Here is a 21,276-nt window from a genome sequence, read left to right as displayed (position 1 = left end):
ATAAGACTACCAGGTGATTTCTCCAAAGAAAATTTACAGGCAAGAAGGGGTTGGAAAGAAGTATCCCAAGTCATGAAAGACAAGGACATCCAAGATTGCTCTACATCCAAGATTGCTCTATCCAGCAAAGCTTTCATTTAGAATGGAAGGGCAGATAAAGTGCTTCCCAGATAAGGTCAAGTTAAAGGAGCTCATCATCACCAAACCCTTATTATATGAAATGTTAATGGGATTTATCTAAGAAAAAGAAGATCAAAACTATGAACAGTAAAATGACAACACATTCAAAACTGTCAATAACTGAACCTTTAAAAAAGGCAGAAACAGAAACGAACTGAGCAAACAACAAGAACAGGAATGAAATCACAGAAATGAAGATCACATGGACGGTTCTCAGTAAGGAGGGGGGAATGAGGGAAAAGGTACAGGGAATAAGAAGCATAAATGATAGGTCCAAAATAGACAGAGGGAGGTTAAGAATAGCTTCTCCATTTCCTAACAATAGGAAATGGAGAAGCCAAAGAACTTCTCATGGTTTCTCATATGTACAACCCATGGACATGAACTAAGCATGGCAGGAGTGGGGGGGTGGCAGGGGAGGGAGGGATGCTGGAAGGAGGAGAGGTGCAGGGCAAAGGAGGATAAAGGAGAAAAATGGGGCAACTGTAATAGCATAATCAATAAAAACATACAAAAAGAAGAAAATTTAAAATATATAACGAGAACAGTTTGCATGACAGCAATGTAACCTGGCAGCCAAGGAAAGTGGACTGGAATTCTCATGCATGAACAGTGACAACTTCATTGTACTAGTCACCGGGGGCAGTATACGCCATTGAGTGAGCATGAGTACTGTGTGGCCATTGCATTCAAAATGACTGAGTGAGTAGAGCAACAGATCTGCATCAAATTTTGTGTTAGGCTTGAACATTCCTCCACAGAAATTATCCAGATGGTTCAGAAGGCTTTCAGGGATGATACAATAAGCGCAGCCCAAATAAAAGTGTGGAACAAATGCTTCAAAGATAGTGGAGAATCTGTTGAAAGTGACCCACATTCTGGAAGGTCTGCTACAAGCAAAACATCTGATAATGTTGAATGTGTACAGGCTGCGATCAACAAATATCGGCAGCTGACGGTGCAAGAACCAGAAACTGATCTGGGGATTCCAAAAACTACTGTGTCCAGGATTCTGACACAGGATCTTGGCATGAAATGTGTTGTGGCAAAATCTATTCCACAGCTTCTGCTACCAGAGCAGAAGGAACATTGTGCTGCAGTTGCTAATGAGTTGATTGAAACTACTACCAGTGAACCAGATTTCCTCAAGAAGGTCATAACTGGAGATGAATGCTGGGTCTATGGCTGTGATCCAGAGATCAAGGCCCAGTCATTCCAATGGAAATTGGATTCTCCACACCTGAAGAACACATGGTAAAGTCGCAGCAAGATCAAGAGCATGTTAACTGTTTTGCGATTGGGAAAATGCTGTCCATCACAAGCATGCTCCTTCAGGCCAAACAATTAGTAAGGAGTACTACCTCAATATTCTTCATCAGTTGAGATACTCAGTATGAAGAAGATGGCTGTGCAGTGAGCAACTGGTGGCTGTGGGTGACTGTTTTCATCTGTTAATCAGTTCCTCCTCTTCTAGTCTGGCTCCCAGGCTTATCTTCTCCCTAGCCAGAGCATTAATTCTAAAATATACACCAAACCATTTCAGTAATTGACTTAAAATGTTATTGGGGCTAATTGTTTTTTTTTCTGCACTAAGTCCAAACTTATAACATTCTTTATGTCATGGTTAAATGTTGAATCACAATTGTAAAAGAATCACTAAAAATATGCTGATAATTTCGTAAATCCTTCCATAATCTCTTGATAGCCAGATTCACTTTTTTTGACAAATTTTGTTGAAAAAAAGTCATAAAGATCTAAGTATTAAATAGTGGATTTTGTTTTTTAATAGTTTTAGTGATTAGTTGTAACTATGAGCAATGTAAAATGTATAAAATACAAGAAGCTTGTTTTTATCATCTTAGTTATATTTTTAAAATAAAATTATATTTAATCCATCTTCTTTCACTTGGAATATTCATGGCATCTTGGTCCACTCCCATCCCTGAGAAATGACTTAGCTGTTTCCCTTTCTTTGAGGTGTATGCTACATATCCTCAGGGAACAAATTTTCTGTGCTCCTTCATGTAGTGAATTTCACAGAGTCGAGTCTTAATGGAGAAGAGCTGTGGTTGTCCAGCCGGGCCTGTACCTGTACAGGTAAGTTTAATTCATTTAAGGTGCTATATTAGCAAGTCTACTTTCTCACAGACCTAAGGTGATATTCCCAATTATTTTAACTGCTACCAGCTTGAATACTGTTTCTGTCTCTCAGCTGTGCTGTGCCAAAAAAAAAAAGCAGGAAAAAAGTTATTCATTAGCTTCCTGAATATTAACATTTACTTAAAAATGTTGGTCTCCATTATAAACAAATTCACTCTTCAGTACCAAATATTAACAGAAGGTGAGTCTCTCCTTTTATTACTAATTTGTGACCCACCTTTCAATTCATACCAACCCACCCCTTTGCATCTTTTCCCCTCAGTACTCCTGTTTAAAGAAAGATAGTTAATAATAATAGCAACCCATTGTAGTACATATTATTCATATGACAATGTTAAGTACTTTCTATATATTTTCTTATTTTAACCTCACAGCATTCCTATGAAATAAATATCCCTAATTTAATGAAGTTGTTAAAATCTAAATGACTTGCCCAAAGTCACACAATAGTGGCTCTGACTTTTGAATCCATGTCTAAATTGCTCCAGAGTACAAGATGTTACACCACCTTCCTAGTAGAAGGGTTTCTACTAGTAGAAGGCCAAATCAGTCAACTTCAATTCATTCGGCCATCTTGGAACCCACAGACGTTGAATGTCTTTTCAGACAACTCAAAAAACACTTACTGATAGCAAAATGTACACTTTCAGAAGTGACTTGGTTGAAATGTTTTATGGTTCCCCAAATGACAGAACCAGATACTGATTTTAGAAAGAAAATTGTCAGCAATAAGGAAGATGGAACTGGGGTGAGTGATTTCTCAAGGGCTTTTTCTTAAGATGAGAACAGCCTTATGAGTGCCAAAGCCCATCACTAAGGAACAGTGTCATAAACGAATTTTATAAAATCTTTGCGGATGGAGTAATAAAAGCCCTCTAATGTCTGACTTCATTAGTAAGAAGGGAGGAGGTTTTGGTTGTTGCTGAAAACTACTTCCCTTCTTTTGCCTACTTCATATTGCCCCACAGTTTTCTTATGTCTTGGCTTTTGGCTCCAACTGGGTAGAAGCTACCCAGTAACTTCTGGGTAGAATGAAACTAAAAAGAAAGATTAGGAAGCCATAATTGTCATGTTTATTCCTCCACTTTAAAAACATAGGTAATGTACATAGTTAAATGCCCATTAAAACCACAACAAGATACCATCTCATACCTGTCAGAATGACTATGATCAATAAATCAACAAACAACAATTGCTGGCAAGGATGAGGGGAAAGAGGAACCCTTTGCATTGTTGGTGGGTATGCAGATTGGTGCAGCCACTGTGGAAAGCAATATGGAGATACCTCAAAAAATTAAAAATGGATCTGCCTTTTGACCCAGTGATTCCACTTCTGAAAATATAGCCAAAGGAACCCACAACACTAATTTGAAAGAATGTAAGCACCCTTATGTTCATAGCTGCATTATTTACAATTGCCAAGATATGGAATCAGCCCAAGTGTCCATCAATAGATGAAGGGATAAAACAACTATGGAATATTTACACAATGGAATACTACTCAGCTGTAAAAAGGAACAAAATTTTACCCTTTGCAACAATATGGATGGACCCGGAGAACATTATGCTAAGTGAAATAAGCCAGTCAGAGAAAGTCAAATACCATATGATTTTACTCATGTGTGGAATCTAATGAACAAACTCAATGAACAAGCAAAATAGAGATGACTCATAGATGGAGAGCAGATAACAGCTGTTTGGGGGGTGGTAATTAGGGGGTGGAAGGATTGAACAAAAGGAAAAAGGACTCATGGACATGGACAACAGTGTGGTGGTTGCTGGGCAAAGGGGGGTAACGAGACAAAATGGTAATGGAAAAATATAATAAAGATTAAATTTTAAAGAAAACATAATATTCAGAAGCACATTAATCTCATACTTTTACCCTTTTCCACAAGTATGATGCTAATGAAAATAAAAAGTAAAAATAAAGTGAATTAAAAATATAAAAAGTAGTCACACATTCCTTACCAGTGGAATATAAAAGGGAAATATATTCAATGGGGATTTTTTGAGTAAGCAACTGAGAAGTGAGGAAAATATTAATGCCTCTGTATCACAGCATGTCAAAATTAAGTTTTAGCCTTATAATTGGGCAGCAATAAAAACTAGGAATTATTTCAATTTCTGAATAGATTTCCATTAGCTATGAATTAGGAGTTTAAACAGAACCATTTTATTTTACCAATCAGGAAAATGTAAATTTAAACAAGGTATCATTTCCCTATCAGATCAGTGAAAATTAAAGTACAACAATATTTCTCTGAGATTGTAGGAGCTGGCAAACTCATGTAATGTTTTTATTACAGCCACTCCAGGGTGCATTTTAGAAATATTTAGTAAAACTAAGTAAGTGCATAAGCTGTGACCCTGCAATTTTATTCATAGATATTTACCTTAGAGAAACATTCATGAACATGCATAAGAAATAGGGTATAAGGATGCTCATTATAGTTATGTTGTAAAAGCAAAACATCGTGCATAAGCTAAATGCTCATCATGATGAAGTGAGACCTCAAATGACATGAAGTTAGATTTCAAGTATTGCTGAACAAAAGTACAAAGCAAATCAAAGAAATACACAGTAAACCATTTGTGTAAAGTATATTAAACAATTCTACATTTTTATATATTTGTATATTTTTGTGTATTGGTGCTTGGACTAGAAAGATCCACACTCAACTTGTATCAGTGGTTATTTCCGGGAAAGGGAAGAACCTGCTGAATTTATGGGGGTGGTTAAAGGAAATTATATGTATTCTGTGTTAGTTTGCTAAGGCTGCCATGACAAAGTTCCACAGACTGAGAGGTGTAAGCAACAGAAACTTCTGTCCTCAAGTTGTGGAAGCTACAAGTTTGAGATCAAAGTGTCAGGAGATTTGATTTTTTTCTGCAACCTCCCAAACCATTGGTTTGTAGAGGGCTGCCTTCTCCCAGTGTCTTCACGTGATTTCCCCCTGTGAGGGCCTCTTTCCTCATCTGGTCTTCTTAGAAAGACACCGGTCTTATTGGATTAGGGCCCACCCATATGACCTAGTTTTGCCTTAATTATTAATTCCAAGGCCCTATCTCTAAATGTAGTCACATTCTGAGGTACTGAGTGTCAAGACTTCAACATCTGAATTTGGATGGGGTAGAGGAACAGACATAACTCAGCCTATAACATATTCTTAACAATTTTATTTAAAACAAACAAAAGAAATTAGATTTATATTTGACACTGAGCCTAAGGAAAGTTGTAAAAAATATTACAAAATTATTTGAATCTAGAAAAGAATTCTCTTTACAGGAAATCTCTTTGGTCTTCAGAACTTTAAGAGTGGTAGAACAAACACCTGATCACTAGTATTGGTAATCTTAGGGATATGAAAATTGAAGCATTTAGGGGAATACTTACTTTTACAAAATTGACTTTACCTTTTAGAGTGGTTTAAGATGTATTGGGAAGGTAGTGCAAATTTTCTTGTATTAGTTGTCACATATATTTAGTCTTGGCTGTGACAGTTTTCTCAGACTTGATTGTCTTTTTGATGGCCTTGAGAGTTGTGAAGGGTACTCATCACGTATTTTGTAGAATGCTCTTCTATTGCAATTTGTCTTATATTTTTCTCACAGTGAGATTCAGGTTATAGGTTTTGGGGAAGAAGACCACAGAGGTAAAGTGTCATTTCCATCACATTATATCTATCAAGGGTGCATACAATCAATACGATGCCTCACTCATGAAACCTGGGTGAGGCTTCACTGTAAAGGTACCCCCGCCATACCTTATACTGTGGAAGGAAGTTACTCTGTGTAACACACACCAGAATAAGGATACGTGCTTCACCTCCTTGAGAACAAAATATCAACATAAATTGTTTGCAGTTCTGCAAAATAGATATGTCACTTCTCTCTATTTATTTACTCAATCTTATTAACTTTTTGCTATATTCCTTTGAGCCTCTTTATATAGTGTATATTAATTTTGTAACTTGGGTAACAAGTCTAATTCTGAACTTAGAAAAATTAAGAGCATGCAGTTATCAAACTATGGAGTTTGAAAACACAACAAATAGTGTACACATTCTCTCTTAGTAATATGTTATTCTCATTTACACTATATAAAGTAGTTTATGCAAATATGTAACATTATACCCTGCTCAGAAAGTGAGAAGGCTGCATCTTTAGATTGTAGATGAAGCAAACAGAAGCTCTTCTGCATATGCAGTGCCTGAGTTTCTTAAGCTTCATGACTTCATGGCAACTTGCCGGTTGCTGGCCTTCATTCTGCAAGTTCTTGGACCCCTTCTCATGTCCTTGGAAATACTAGGCATGATATGCCTATATTATGCTTTTCTGGTATACAACTGGAAACTTTCCCTGGCATGAGATTTTTCAAATATCTCCTTGGAGAACTTTCTGACATAGTTACTGATTTTTTCCCCCTACACAGATAACAATATTAAATTTTTGAAATTCTCAATGAGGAATCTATTAATAATTACAAATATAAAATTACCTCACCATTTCTGCTCTTTTATGTACATATCAATCAACTAATATTGCTTTACATTTTTATTCTACAGATGTTTCCGTCAGCTTGTTAGCAGTTGTTGTCAGCTTTTGTGGCCTGGCTCTGCTGGTTGTCTCCCTTTTTGTCTTCTGGAAGCTGTGCTGGCCGTGCTGGAAGAGCAAACCCATGACTTCCAACCTCAGTACTCTCCCCCAGAGCACCGCCAGTGGTCCTACTGAAGTGTTTGAGACCGAAGAGAAAAAGGAGGTCAAAGAAAATGGGAAGCCAGCACTAAAAGCTATTGAGCCTGCAATAAAAATCAGTCACACTTCCCCCGATATCCCAGCAGAAGTCCAGACTGCTTTAAAAGAACATTTAATTAAACATGCACGTGTACAAAGACAAACGACGGAGCCTACATCTTCTTCCCGGTAAGGAAAGATGCAGCACATAAAACTGAGTGTGTGTTGTGTGATTTCATGAGAGAGAAAAACTGTAGTGGGAAAGGAGTAACTGTAAATAGAAGAAATGAGCAACGCATAGGAAACGTAATTGAATAAAGAGGGAATGGGTAGGACACATTGTTATTATTGACTCTTTCCCTTGAAATATCATTAGCTGATAATTGCTGCTGACAATCTTTCCATTGAGTTTAATTTAACCAATAAATATCTAGAAAAGAGACATATCATGAAATCATCTAGAAGTTCACAGTCAAAGCCTAGTAATAGAGATTGATGTTTATAGTTGTTCAGCACTGACACCACAAACCTGGAACCGCTGAAGAATTTCAGAACTCACACAGACCAAACTCATGTATTAGGCAGAGTCTGGCAAGTTCCACCAGAGCTTTGTCGAGTATCAGGAACATACCAAGGAATATACAAGAGGAAGGAAGAGAGAGAGTTCCATAAGGAGATACATTTTTTTTGTTGTTTTTAAAGATTTTATTTATTTATTTTTAGAGAGGAGAAGGGAAATGAGAAAAAGAGGGAGAGAAACATCATTATGTGGTTGCCTCTCACGCCCCCTACTGGGGACCTGGCCCACAACCCAGGCCTGTTTGTGCCTGACTGGGAATCAAATAAGCAACCCCTTGGTTTGCAGATGGCACACAATCCACTGAGCCACACAGGGCAAGAGATGCATTTTAACTCAGCCTAGACAAATCAGCAAAAATTTCCTCGAATGAAAATAATTTGCTATGGTGTATTTCAGATTGTGCTAACTGTAAAGGAAAAAAAGAGATTCTTGTGAGGAATCATTTTTTTTCTACTTAATAGAGTCTTTAAAATGAACAACAGCATGACAGTAGCAGTTTTTATTTTCCAGAAGTATCCATTAATTTTAAACTAGAGCAGGGTAATCAATGTTATTGGGAGGTAAGTTGCTAACTATCAATCTGGTCTTACATTCCTACCTGTCTAAGGTGCATCCAGGCTTTCTGACATGGCATATTTTTTTGTATTTAGAAATCTATCAAATTGAAAAATGGGGCATGTTTGCTACTAGAATTGAAAGAATATACTGTATTTTGCCATGTACTGTGTGCTCCCATATAGAGTGCACACCCATGTTTTTGACCCAAACATTTAGCTAAAAATATTTCATTTTATTTTTTAAAAGGCAAAAGATTATACAATCTGCAGAGAAACCAGACTATTTAATTTTTAATTCAACTTTTTATTTATTTATATTTAGAAACAAAACTGATTATGGTATTCTAAAGTATTATTTTACACACAGATATCATTATTGCTTTCTAGAGTTACACTTTTAATATATAAGCATAAATAAAAGAATTAAAAACATTTATATAGATATGGAATTAGTATTACCCATGTATAATGTGCATCCTTATTTTTCCCCCAAAAATTGAAGCAAAAAAAGTGAGCATTATACACGGAAAAATATGGTGTTCAATATATCTTTCATGAAGTTAAAGAAGATTGTATCTATTATAAATTCTCTTCTTCCTGAAATAAATTGTAAAAGTAGAAGTAAAAATATTATTTGTGGGATAAGAAACTTTGGGATAAGGAGGTTAGATAGGGGTATCTTTTTTTGTGTTATACTTTTCTGTTTAAATTCTAAAACCAAGGTGTGCCTCACATTTAGTTATTATTTTGACAAGTTTTCCTGAGAAGTGGCCCTTAGGTTTATTTTTAAATTTTTATGATTTTTATGTAACATGACCCCAATATATGTTCATTAAATTCATTTATTATAGGTATTTAATTGCAAAACAATTATCCTGTGTGACGCTCTTTTAGTGTATACAGGAAAAACTGCTTTAAAATTGTCTCACGTTGGTACTTGATTATCACTACTATCATTGCTGCCCATTGTGGCCAAATATTCTATGTAATAAAGTACTGAGACACTCAGGAATTTCAGGGTTAAACAGTCAATTAAACTATAAAACACTTTAAAAATATTAACAATAGCTATGAATATGAGTCACCTTATTAGCATTCAGTTGGTAAGTGCACTCCATATAAGGATTCAATCATGAAGCCAAGCTGAGGTAAGCTATGAAAATTGCCTGACTTTCTCTGCCCAGATGTTTTCTGGAAACCTCAGAAAAACAAAATACTATTTCTGATGTATTGTCTGCTGAATGTAAAGAGACAGTTTACCTGCTTATTTCTAGTTAGGGGAGAACGAAAGAGTGTGTACTAAGAACACATGTGGAGACTTGGTCTTGGATACAGAATTTCTGCCCTTGGTTTCTAGAAACAGTACAATAGGGGTGAAGACACATCATTCTAGCCCTGAATTCTCAATAATTATGTCAAATTTAATAAATCAGAGAAAGACTTTTTCTTTCAATCTTAAAAAACATAACAATTGGATTGTACATATCTCATATTTTCTAAGAGAAAAAGTGAAATAAAAATTCATTGTTTCGATAGAACTATGGTATCATTTCATCTGCATCTTTGAATTTTCTTGTTTATTTTTAGATTTCTTTATTTTTTTTATAGAGGGGAAGGGAGAGAGGAAGAGAAGAAGAGAAAAATTTCAATGTGTGGTTGCCTCTCACGTGCCCCTACCTGAATTTTCTTGTTTATGTGAGTGGTTGGTAAAGAAAGAAATAATGTTATTTCTTATTGCTTGAAATTTAGTCACTTTGCCAAGCATCCTCCCTGCAAATCCTCCACCAGTGGGCATGAAGTAAGGGTTGTTAATTATCCCCATTGCTTGTTAACTGAAGCACAGAGAGATTTAAAATTTTGCCCAAAGTCATGCAGCTGTTGAAGAGTTAGAATTTAGATTCACCCAGATTGATGAAATACATTTTAAGCAATAAAGCCAAGCACATATAGTTTTTTCACAAAAATGGTGGTTGCAAGTCTGCTAAGGACAGGAAGTTTGTAGGTTGGAGGATGGGGGTATCATGCTGCTCATTCTACTCAGAAATACAGAATTATATGTGGTTATCACAAATGACTAAAGTCACGATTACAATCTGGTTGGCCTTGGGATGCATTCCTGACAGAAATCTTGATTATGTCTAGTTCTCAAAAATTTTCATCTACACTAATTACTTTATCATTCTAGAAATTACCTTCTGTGGAGAGGAAGAGGAAACTGCTGGGCTCATTACGCAGTCCACTTAGAGATTGATGGTGCATTTTTATAGATCAGAGTATTCTGCTCAAATGCTAACTTTTCGCTGGGTTGTATGTAGTGAGATCAAACCACACATACATACACAATGAATTTAACTTCAATGCTTGGTTTCCTCCCCTTATTAGGCTTCTCCAGTCTCAGTTGGCTGTTGAGACTCTGCTTTATTTGCCTCAGCAATAGATGACAAATGTCATAGTCTTTCAAGTTTCGTCTCTATACTTAACACCTTAATCTGTTCAGAAGTTAACAACATTGCTATAAGCTTCCTTTTACAAGTTCTCATCTCCCTTTTCAAATGGGCATTTGGCCCCATTAGCCTGCCAGCCAACCAAAGGACCCAGGAGACATTTGTGTATTTCTTCATCACATATTCTTCTTGATTGATTGTTCAGTCCTCCAATGGGCTTAGTCAGTATATATTTACTCCTGGGAATAGTCAGTGTATTCTTCACACTCTTTCCACTCTGTGTGCTCGAGGGAGCTGGGAAAAATTGGCAACATAACGCAGAGATAAGATACTTATACCAACTTCAATATAAGGAAGTAAGTGCAAACTGTGTAGTGGAGAATGCAGAATTCAGAGAACAGGAATATCATTTCCAGCTGAGGCACAGAGGAGGGCCAGCCAGTAAGCAGAGGCTAAAGGAAACTAGGAGTTTACATAGCTGGCAATTGTGGGGGGGTGTATCCCAAATAGAAACAATTTATGTGAAAATACATACAAGAAGAAGTCTCCCTAAGAAAGCAGTAGGTAAATTTCCTTAACCAGAATATGGAGTTCTATGGAGGAATAATAGAAAAGTCAGCTGGAATTGAAGTACGAGAAGGCCTTGAAATCATAGCCAAGATGTTCCAAGTCTGTTCTGTCATAAATATTTGCAGCACAATACTGCCTTCAACAAAGAAGTATGTTTTAGGAAAATTAATTTGGCAAAAGTTCATGAGACAGACTGTAGGAGAAGACATCTATTTTGTAACTAATATACTATTTAAAGCATGATAAAAATCAGGAATCAGAAAGTAACAACAAAAAAGACAGAAACCTAAGAAAAGATGTAAAGGAAGAATCCAAGATCCCTTATAAAAAAAACAACTGTAACGGGCCAGTCTTTTCAAGTGTAGTCCAAGCCTCTTACAAGCCTGACATTCAAGCTGGTACAACCTGATAATATCAAACTACCATAATAACATTTTTGGAGGCTCCAAAACCTCCACACAGATAGCTGCACACTGCTTTCCTGGGCAGAAAATCCACCGAATTCTTTTCTGTATTGCTCTTGACACCTAGAAAAAGCACTATAGGAACTCAGGGTGTAGAAGGTATGGCAAAAGTAGGTTTACAGCTGTTCATATGATAAATAATGCAATAATTAATAGTACAAGGGTAAACTGTTTTACCTACTCACAACTCTAAGCCTACTTTCCCCCCACCCTGTATTTGTTGAATAAAAAAAACAACAACAAATGAATGCCGTGACTTCATCTTATCCATTCAAATGAATCTTTCATGGTTGCCAGCAGGAATGGTGCCTGGTCTTTTCATCACCCTTCTGTAGACCTCAACTCTCCACCTCTGCATTTTGCATATGCTGATTCCTTGGTCTAGAATGATGACCTCATTTTTTATTTACTGTAAGAGCTTTAAAGAAAATGCAGCTAAGAGTCTACTGTAAGCTATTATCCTTTATTATTTAAAGCCAAAGATACAACATAGCAATTAATTGTGTATTGTCTTAATATTGAGCCCTCGCTGTTTGCCGAACTAGATGCTAAAGTCTTAGAGACCGAGGTTGTGCAACCTAATTTCTGTCACTGCACAGGTACACAATGAGCATCAAGTGAATGCTTGTGATTGATGGATATCTCTCCACTTCACTTTGCTTTTTTAAAAGCAGCATCAGGTGTTGATATGCACTGTGCTCATATTAGAAAGAGGTTGAAGAGGTTATACTCTGAGGCATAAATATGAGGACCAATTTCCTGGGCATTCATTAGTTGTGTAAAGGTGAGGTGAATAATAAGTGGCAAAGTAATTTGTTGAGGATGAGGAATTATATAGGTTAGCCACTGTTAGGATTCTAAGTGCCTATTGAAAATAATTAGGAAACCTAATGGCATATCCGCTGAACAAAGGCAGGAAAATGCACATGGAAAAGAATTATTGACTCGTGTGCTGATAGATTTAGAATTAATTAGCTTTGGCTGTTTAAAAAAGTAGTTCTTAAAATCATCACACACAGTCTCAGAAAAAACAATTGACATATACTTTTAAAAGAGAAGTAAAGAATTATATAAAAGTACGTAAAACTGGATTGAAATTTCTCACAAAAAGTACTAAAAATAACTGGATGGCAGTCATCCAACCCAGGACACTGTAAGGAATGGAAAGCAAGATGTTACACCAAGGGAGAATTGAAAAAGTATGTAGTTACCTAGGGTATCAGGAAGCAGTACTTGTCCAGGACAATGTGGGAAACTGAGATTTCCTTGAAATAAAATGTTATGAATCATGCTGTGCTAGTGCTTGAAGTGATTGAATATGCCCCTTTATGAAACATGCATTTGGCGTATGCACTAACTTTTCTGAAGTAGGATGGCTGTTTGAACCAAGGTTAGAGACAAAACCTTACAAAATAGATTCAGACTTGGAGAGTTTGTTTCCTGGCACTGATAAACATTATCTCCTCGTGAAAAGCAGTGCAGTACACAGAGAGTGGGGTGAATGGACAGTTTCTTTAAGTCAGGAGAAATAAGTATATGCTGTTGTGCTGATGGTCATGATCCAGTAAAGAGGAAGAACTAATAATGCAAGAATCAGAGAGGAGCATTCTTGAAAGTTACATGAGAAAAAATGGGAATTAGACAACAAATGGAGGAATTGGCTTTACACAGAAGCATGGGTAGTTAATTTAATATCAACCAGAAGGCAAAGTGTATGGGTACAGATTCTAATAGGAGGGGTGATGAGGTGTCATGAGTCTGTGGGAGGTTCCTGCTCCTTCGGTGTTCTCAGTGAGGGGAAGTATGGTCATTAATTGAGGCTGGGAATGAGGAAGAAGTCAATAAAGGTGTGAAGAAAGGTGAAAAGATATGAAATAGTCCTCTTGCAAATTCAAATTTGAGCAAGAGAATGAATTGCTGTGCAGCATTAGTGCCTACACAAGAAATGTGGTCTTGAAGTTAAAGTGAAACCATGAGAGTTGTTTTACATTTTGCTCAGGTCCTATTCACTCGTACAGGTGCAGGTGTAGCAACAATGAAGAATGGAATTCAACCAGTGCTGTGGTTTTGCTCTGGAACAAAGGAAGTAGAGAGCAACCAAGGGGGTTGGGGATGTACACGTAAGAGTATCTCTAATGATTAATCACGCAATTGGAACTGGGAAAAGAAGAAAAAAATATTAAGAAATTAGTGATTATGAAATGGTAATAAATTTGTGGATTAGAGATTCTGTTGAGTTGGGAAAGTTGTCTAAGATGGCACATAAGGTCTGAGCTAGAAGGATGAGGTGTTGATCAGAGAGAGGCATGCATCAAGTAGTGTTGATTATGGCTAGCTACTCTCTGATATTCTAGATAAGGTGGGGAAATTTCTCCTTCACCATCTGGAAGAGTACTTGGGTGGTACTTTCCTGGTTTGAAGGGTAAGAATGGGATAAGAAATAATCAAGTGGCATGTACATGGATTGGTTAGATATTTGGTGAGGCTAAATAGTCACTTATCACTGCCATTCCAAAAGAGAAAAAGAAGAAAGAGATATGTGTTGTCATGGTAATTGTTTAACATTGTAATAATTATAGCTTCTCTTAGCTGACTAGCTAAACTGTGACTTAGAATATGCACTATTTACCCTATAATTAGGGCACTGGCTTACTAGAACAAAAACATTACAACTCAGATTCCTGTTAAAAGGGGCTCTTTCCAGCTGCATAATTATATTCAGTCATAAAAAATAAATTACTGATTTTTAGGGAAAGGATAGAAGATTATAAAATTCCATTATATTGAAAAGTATAAGTCAGTGTGAAGTAAAGAGTCAATCTAAAAAATGAGGAATTAACTTTTGGGGATTTTTGCTCACAAAAATAAAAAAAAGTATTGCATAAGTATCAGTAATTTTGATAGTAATGTGATTATTTAGTAAAATATTCTAAATCTCTTTGAACTGGATTATACTAGTCCACTTTAAAAATTCACAACAATATATACTACCTGAATTCCTTTTTAAATTCTTCCTGTATGAAAATTTTTTTAATTTTTCATACATGCTCTCTGATGATTCCCTGACTACAGTTTAACCTCTTACATCTGGGAAAAATGCAAGGTCAAAATATATTTAATAGCACGCTTAATGCATTTAAATGAGATCAATCTTTAAAAAGATCATTTCAACCTCTAAGTAAATAAAGACATATATATTTACTTAGATACAGAAACTAAAATATTGGGTCTTAAATTTAGTGTGGTTTTAATTAGGAGCTAATTGCTGCATATGAGATGGAGTAGTCCTACTATGTTTCTTTACATCGGCATAATTTTTTATTATTACTTCTTAATCTGTTTTGAATGCATAATAGGGCATAAATTACAGATTTCGATTTTCTACTTAGTATTTTCAAAACATGTTTCTTATCAAATAAAAACTACAACTGTGGAACTAATAAGAATTTTGTACATGTCTCATAACATAAATTAAACATCTTTGCTTCTTTCAATTTATCATAACGAGCCAAAAAAGCTGCTTCTTTCAAAGCAAACATCAACAGGATTTAGAAATTGAGTAAATCCCATGGATAAAGGAAAAGCAATTCAAAGCATGCTGCAACTGTCCTAACACGAGTGACTGATAAAAATGTTAGCACTATTGTTAGAGACTAGAAGAAATAACTAGTTCGAGGGCAATGAGCAGAAAATAATGCGTTTGCTTGAGATTCAGGCAAAATTAGGACATCCATTTAGAAATCTCCCTGGGAAATAATAGAGACATAGGACTAGAAATTTATGTATCTGAGGTATACCTGGGAACTGTGGGGCAATTTTGCCCACAAAGTCCCCCCATCTGCCATGGATGAAAGTGAAACTACCAAGACATGATCTGTTTGGGGAGGAGAGGTGGCCAATCTCTCAGAGGAGAAAGGCCAAGAGCCCCTTCCTCAACGGCTTTTATTGGGTTGTAATACACAGGAATACAGGTAAAGCTCATCAGTCAATGTCAGGTGGCAAGGATCAAACAGTAAATAACATTTCAAAGAAATCTGAGGGCTTAGTCTGAGTCAGTGTTTGTCAGGTAAGAGGGTTGCAAAAACTTTGGGAGACATACTCATTTCCTGCTCAGACCCTTATCATATGAATGAAAGCACTCTTAGCAAAGCAGGCTTCACAGAACTTTGTGAATTCTTTCTTATGCCTGATCACCCCGGATCCTGCTCTAGCTGACAAAGGGATGCACCACCTTCCCCATCATAGGTTTTAGACTTAAGTGGATTAGAGCCAGGAAGTGCTTCTCCCAGATGGAAATGGGGACTCAGGCTATGTCAGAATAGCTGGGGGGCAAGGGTCCATCACTCCCTCTTTGTTGCAGCCCCCCAATCCCTTCCATGATGGCCTCCCAATTGATCGTGTCTGGCTTAGGTTGCCCCCCCTCTGAGGGTTCTTATCCGTCATAGACTAACGGACCAAGCATTGGGGCCAGAGGATAAAGCAGAAGCAGTGTTGCTGCCAGAGACAAGCTTTGTTGCCTTAGTGGCTCGCATTCCAGAGGTCACTCACTAAGCCTTAGCCATGGGGGCCAGTTACAACTCCTGAAACCAGGCAGAGTGGTTTCCAACAGGGAACTATCAGATTCAAAATAATAATTATAGTCCAAGAACTGATGATTAGTGTAATGGACAAAATGAGGAAAGGAAAAAACAAAAGACCTGGGACTAAATTTTGAGAAGATACATAGTTGACATAGCTTATGCCAGAAATCATGGAAGAAGTATAAGAGAAGCAGATCTTAATGTGAGTCACATTTACAGGACAGTAGTGAGGAGAGATGTAGGTGATGGATGTCAATATATATGGTTAACGTTCTGGAAATGTTGACTAGATGAATAGTAACAGTAACTATAGGAAAGTCTGCTGGAATTTTTAAAACTTTTTGTTGGTCTCAAATTCTCAGGCTACGGTTTTTTAATCCTTAAAACTTCTGAAACCCACTCAATGTTGAAAAAAGGAAAATGTGATCATTTGGGCTGTCACAACTCTATATTCTTTTTTAAAGTAAATAGTCATTTAGTTATCTTAAGTATCAGAAATAATTAACACACTATAATAAAATGAGGACTTGTTTATTTTAATGCAGTCACTAAAACATGAAACATAAAGATTCAGATGAAAGAAAACCAGCCATTCATATGATTTCTCTACATATTTCTTACATCTGGATATACCCAGATTATTGATGATTCATAGTATTTTGTGAAATGTTGAACTTTGTTGGTAATTGTGTCTCTTTACAACTATATTTAATTAGTGTTTATGACTGAGAGTACAAAATTTCAAAAGCTCATAGACATTTATCTAGGTGGTTTCAAGTGTTTCTATAATTTTAGGAGACTTTTTTTTGAATATTGCATTTTTGGTTTTTCAAAAATGTGTGTGTGTGTATCTTTTACTGACATGTTTTCCTTGTCCTGGGGGTGGAGGACAGCATGTATACCACTGTTTACAATTGTCTCCAATAGTCTGCCTAAATTATTTTGTGTTTGTGTGTTTGTGTGTGTGTGCAGCCACAATTCCTTCAGGAGACACCTGCCAAGGCAAATGCAGGTTTCCAGCGTTGACTTTAGCATGGGCACAGAACCCGTCTTACAGAGAGGAGAAACCACCACCAGCATTGGGAGGATCAAACCAGAGCTCTACAAGCAGAAATCAGTTGACTCAGAGGGCAACAGGAAGGAAGATGTCAAAACCTGTGGGAAACTTAACTTTACCCTCCAGTATGATTACGAAAATGAACTTCTGGTTGTTAAAATGATCAAAGCCTTAGATCTCCCTGCTAAAGACTTCACAGGAACTTCTGACCCTTATGTGAAGATGTATCTTCTTCCGGATAGGAAAAAGAAATTTCAGACCCGCGTGCACAGAAAGACTTTGAACCCTGTGTTTGATGAAACATTTCAGTTTCCTGTAGCGTATGATCAACTAAGCAACCGAAAACTACATTTCAGTGTATATGACTTCGACAGGTTTTCTAGACATGACATGATTGGAGAAGTGATTCTGGAGAATTTGTTCGACGTCTCTGATCTCTCCAGGGAAGCCGTGGTATGGAAAGACATTCATTGTGCTACCACAGTAAGTAATAGTTCCACCAATGTATTGCTTTTTATCTGACCTGCAGTCATACATAAAACAACATATTACTCAGCTTATTGAAACAAGCTTACAAAGTTACGGAATTTATGTTTTAAGAACCTGCAAAGGTAGGACTTGGTTACATACATAGTGATACTTCAGGTACTTAACTATATAGGCAACATTAGTGATTGGATAAATTAAAAACAGCTCTTGTAAATTCCTGAAAATAGTAGGTGTTTCTCTTGTAAAATATTTATTTGTCACCTATTCCCAGCACTCAACCCCTTTAATTAATATTGACTTATATTATTTAAGATGATTGTGTTCCTCAGATCAAACCTAAAATGTACTTTGATGCTATTTTGAAAAGTCTTTGGTTTGATCTAATACAGCCCATTCCTTGAGAAGCTTTTGTGGAATAGACACAATTATAGCATTTTAAATGCTGAAAGTAATTGCATATGGTAGAATTTTTCTTTTAATTACAAAATGCTTTTTCAGATTATAAAATAGCTTTAATATTAAAAACTTAGAAACGAGTATACAATTAAAATACTCTAATGCCATTAATGATACATAATATCTTGGTGCATTGCTTTCCTTTTTTTTCTCTGCATAACTTAAAATTATTAAGTTCAAACTAAGTTTGAAATTTTTCTGCTTATTTTGTTTATGTTATATTTGATTTAGTGCATAATGTTTAAATACATGATCCATTTACCTAACCATTCTTTTATTCTTAAACATTTGAGTTAGGCATAAATTTTATTATACTAAAAACTCTTGTGTTCTTTTTCATATAAACCTGTTTTTTTTTATTTGAGATTATTTGCCCAGGATAGAATTATAGAAGTGGAATTAGAAAACTGGTTCCTTAGGTTAGATTGCTGAATTGTTTTAATTTGTTGGTTTTTAAATGGAGTCATTTAATTTTTTACCACTACTATTTCTTTATGTATTTACCATCTTTTGTCTGAGTCTAATCATAATTTATAAGCTTAGAATATCGAAATTATGGATACAAACAAGGCATTATTTTTAAAAATAAGAAAATTCAAAATAGTTCTTTTTGTAATTCCCCCTACCAATATTTTACTAATTACAGTTTGGGGGGTCATTATATTTTCACTATAAATGATATGGGTAAGTTAATTTTCAAATTTATACTGCCAGTTTATTGCATTACATGATCATACATTTACATTTGTTGTGTTTTTATTTTATGGTTTCCACTGTGATATATGTTAGTCAACAAAAAAAATTTTGAAATTAGAACATATTTCAAAGGTATTGGGTTTTTTTTATTTCATATTGTTTTTATCTTATTACTTATATTCCTACAGGGGAAAGTAATTATCAGCAGTGATTTTTGAAATTTTAAAAAATGTTATGTTTTCTAGAATTCTTCAAATGCAAATAATTGTGAGGTTATTTCTCTTGATTCCTCAATCTTTTTTATTGTTGTTCTATTACAGTTGTCCCGATTTCTTCCCCCCCAAGTTGCTCTCCCCTGCCCCACCCAACACCCTTCACTGCCCCCCTGCCTCATTCTTCAATCTTATAGTTTCCTTTATTCATTCAACAAATATTTTGAGTGCCTACTATGTGTTTGGTCTGGTCTGATTACTAGGAATGTTAAAAATTTACTTGAAGCTTGTTCTATTCCTATATTTAGGGTCAAAGGTAAGTAACCTCCAAATGAAGTCTAAAAATTAGTATAATCTTCTAAGAGATTGACAGTGGAATTTTCTTTACATTTGTAAGTTTTGTATTTCAAACTGGTCCTTAGACAAAAAGTAGGGATTCTTTGTGGAAATTTCAGTTTTGACATGGGTAAATATTAGTAACTTTTTAAATTTTATTTTCAACTCTCCCTTACGCCTGATTTATTAATTTTCTATTTCTGCTGTAAAAGTTACCAAATTTTAAATTATTTAATTTTAAATACTTTTATATAGAAATTATAGATTTTTTTACAGAAAAGAAAAGAAAGAAATATAATCATATGCCCTCAGTCATCCAAGTCTTGTGGAAACCTGTGTGCAAACATAGATGTAAAAAAATATATAAAACATATATTTGAGTTAAAATATTACATATCTTTTTATTAGGAGACACTGATGATAGTATAAGTAACTGCTAATGAAACATAGATCTTGAAAAAAACATTCTTATAATTTAATGTTTTTTTAAGTAATCATTTATGAGTTTTTAAAGAATGCTTTTATATAACTGCAAATCTCGATCTTAATCAAAATTTAGCAGGAAAATTGTTATTAATTTGTTATTAATTATTATTAACTTGTTATTAAAATTGTTATTAATTAATTATTGAGAAATAATGGATACATATTCAATTTCTAATGAGTCTCTTTAGCATCAAGTTCTACTTTAGTACCATATTGATATCAATGCCATGGACCTCTTTTTATTCTTCACACCATTGGTGTTTTATAATTGTTGAAAATAGAACTTTGGTACCAATCAAATCTCAGATGGAAATAGTATTTAAGATCACCTTTAAATGATAATAGAATCCTTAAAAAAAAAAAAAAAGGAGATGGACATTCCCTGAAAAGAAAACAGCATGAAGAATGTTTTCAGGGGAAAAATAGACTTGTGAGTAGGGATGAAGAAGGGACTAAAGAGAGCCTAAAGCAGTATGTGATATTTAAACTACAATCAGTGGGACCTCCAGTGCCATAGGGGTTTGTATTTGTTTTGTTTTTATCAGGGGAGTGAAACTACTGGAGCTATTATCGCATGTGGATAGGAGTGGTAGGCAATCAGGTAGGAGTCTGACACAGCAGCATGTGAGAGGAAATAAAGGCCCACTGAGGCTGCCAGCAGTGGAAATGGAAAGAAGCTAATACACCTAATGGAAGCATTATCTATTGCACTTATTCCAACATTCAAGAAGTATGGGGACTTCCAGCCAAGATGGAGGTGTAGGGAGACACACTGTGCCTCCTCCCACAACCAAAATAAGTATGACAATTTAGAAACAACCAGAACTGACAGAAAATTGAACAAGGAGCTAAAATAGACACATTCATTCAGACTAGTAGGTAGGGTGGAATCAGGCAGCCAGACAGAGAGGGGTTGAGACACAGGAAGTGGTAACACAGGGTGCACAAGGCACCCTGGACATGCGAGATGGCAGCTGGCAGAACCCAGGCATGGGCAGACCCAGCAAGGAATCAATTGTGAAGCAAAGCACATCACTCAATGGAGCTGGCTGACCCAGCAGTCGCAAATTCATGCACGGATAAACCAGGTGAAATTGGGGAGCGAGACAGATGGCACAAACCAGGGTTCCAACACTGGCAAATAAAGCCTCAAAACATTGATTGAAAACACCTGTGGGGGTTGAGGTACAGGGAGAGACATCCAGCCTCACAGGAGAGTTCATCAGAGAGACCCACAGGGTTCTAGAACATACACAAACCCACCCAGATGGG

General features: G+C 35.9%; 1 protein-coding gene across 1 annotated transcript in view; it reads left to right on the top strand.

The window, feature by feature from the left end:
- Window positions 1–21,276, top strand: part of SYT10 (synaptotagmin 10) — a 68,243-nt gene that overhangs the window by 11,499 nt on the left and 35,468 nt on the right. Inside the window, exons 2-3 of the mRNA XM_037139715.2 lie at window positions 6,909–7,266; window positions 17,245–17,812. Coding sequence (XP_036995610.2) covers window positions 6,909–7,266; window positions 17,245–17,812 — 926 coding nt within the window. The remainder of the gene's footprint in view (window positions 1–6,908; window positions 7,267–17,244; window positions 17,813–21,276) is intronic.

The sequence above is a fragment of the Artibeus jamaicensis genome, unplaced genomic scaffold (assembly GCF_021234435.1).
Source record: "Artibeus jamaicensis isolate MK-2021 breed Jamaican fruit bat unplaced genomic scaffold, CSHL_Jam_final contig_233, whole genome shotgun sequence".
Lineage (NCBI taxonomy): Eukaryota > Metazoa > Chordata > Mammalia > Chiroptera > Phyllostomidae > Artibeus > Artibeus jamaicensis.
This window is presented reverse-complemented; position numbering and strand designations above follow the sequence as displayed.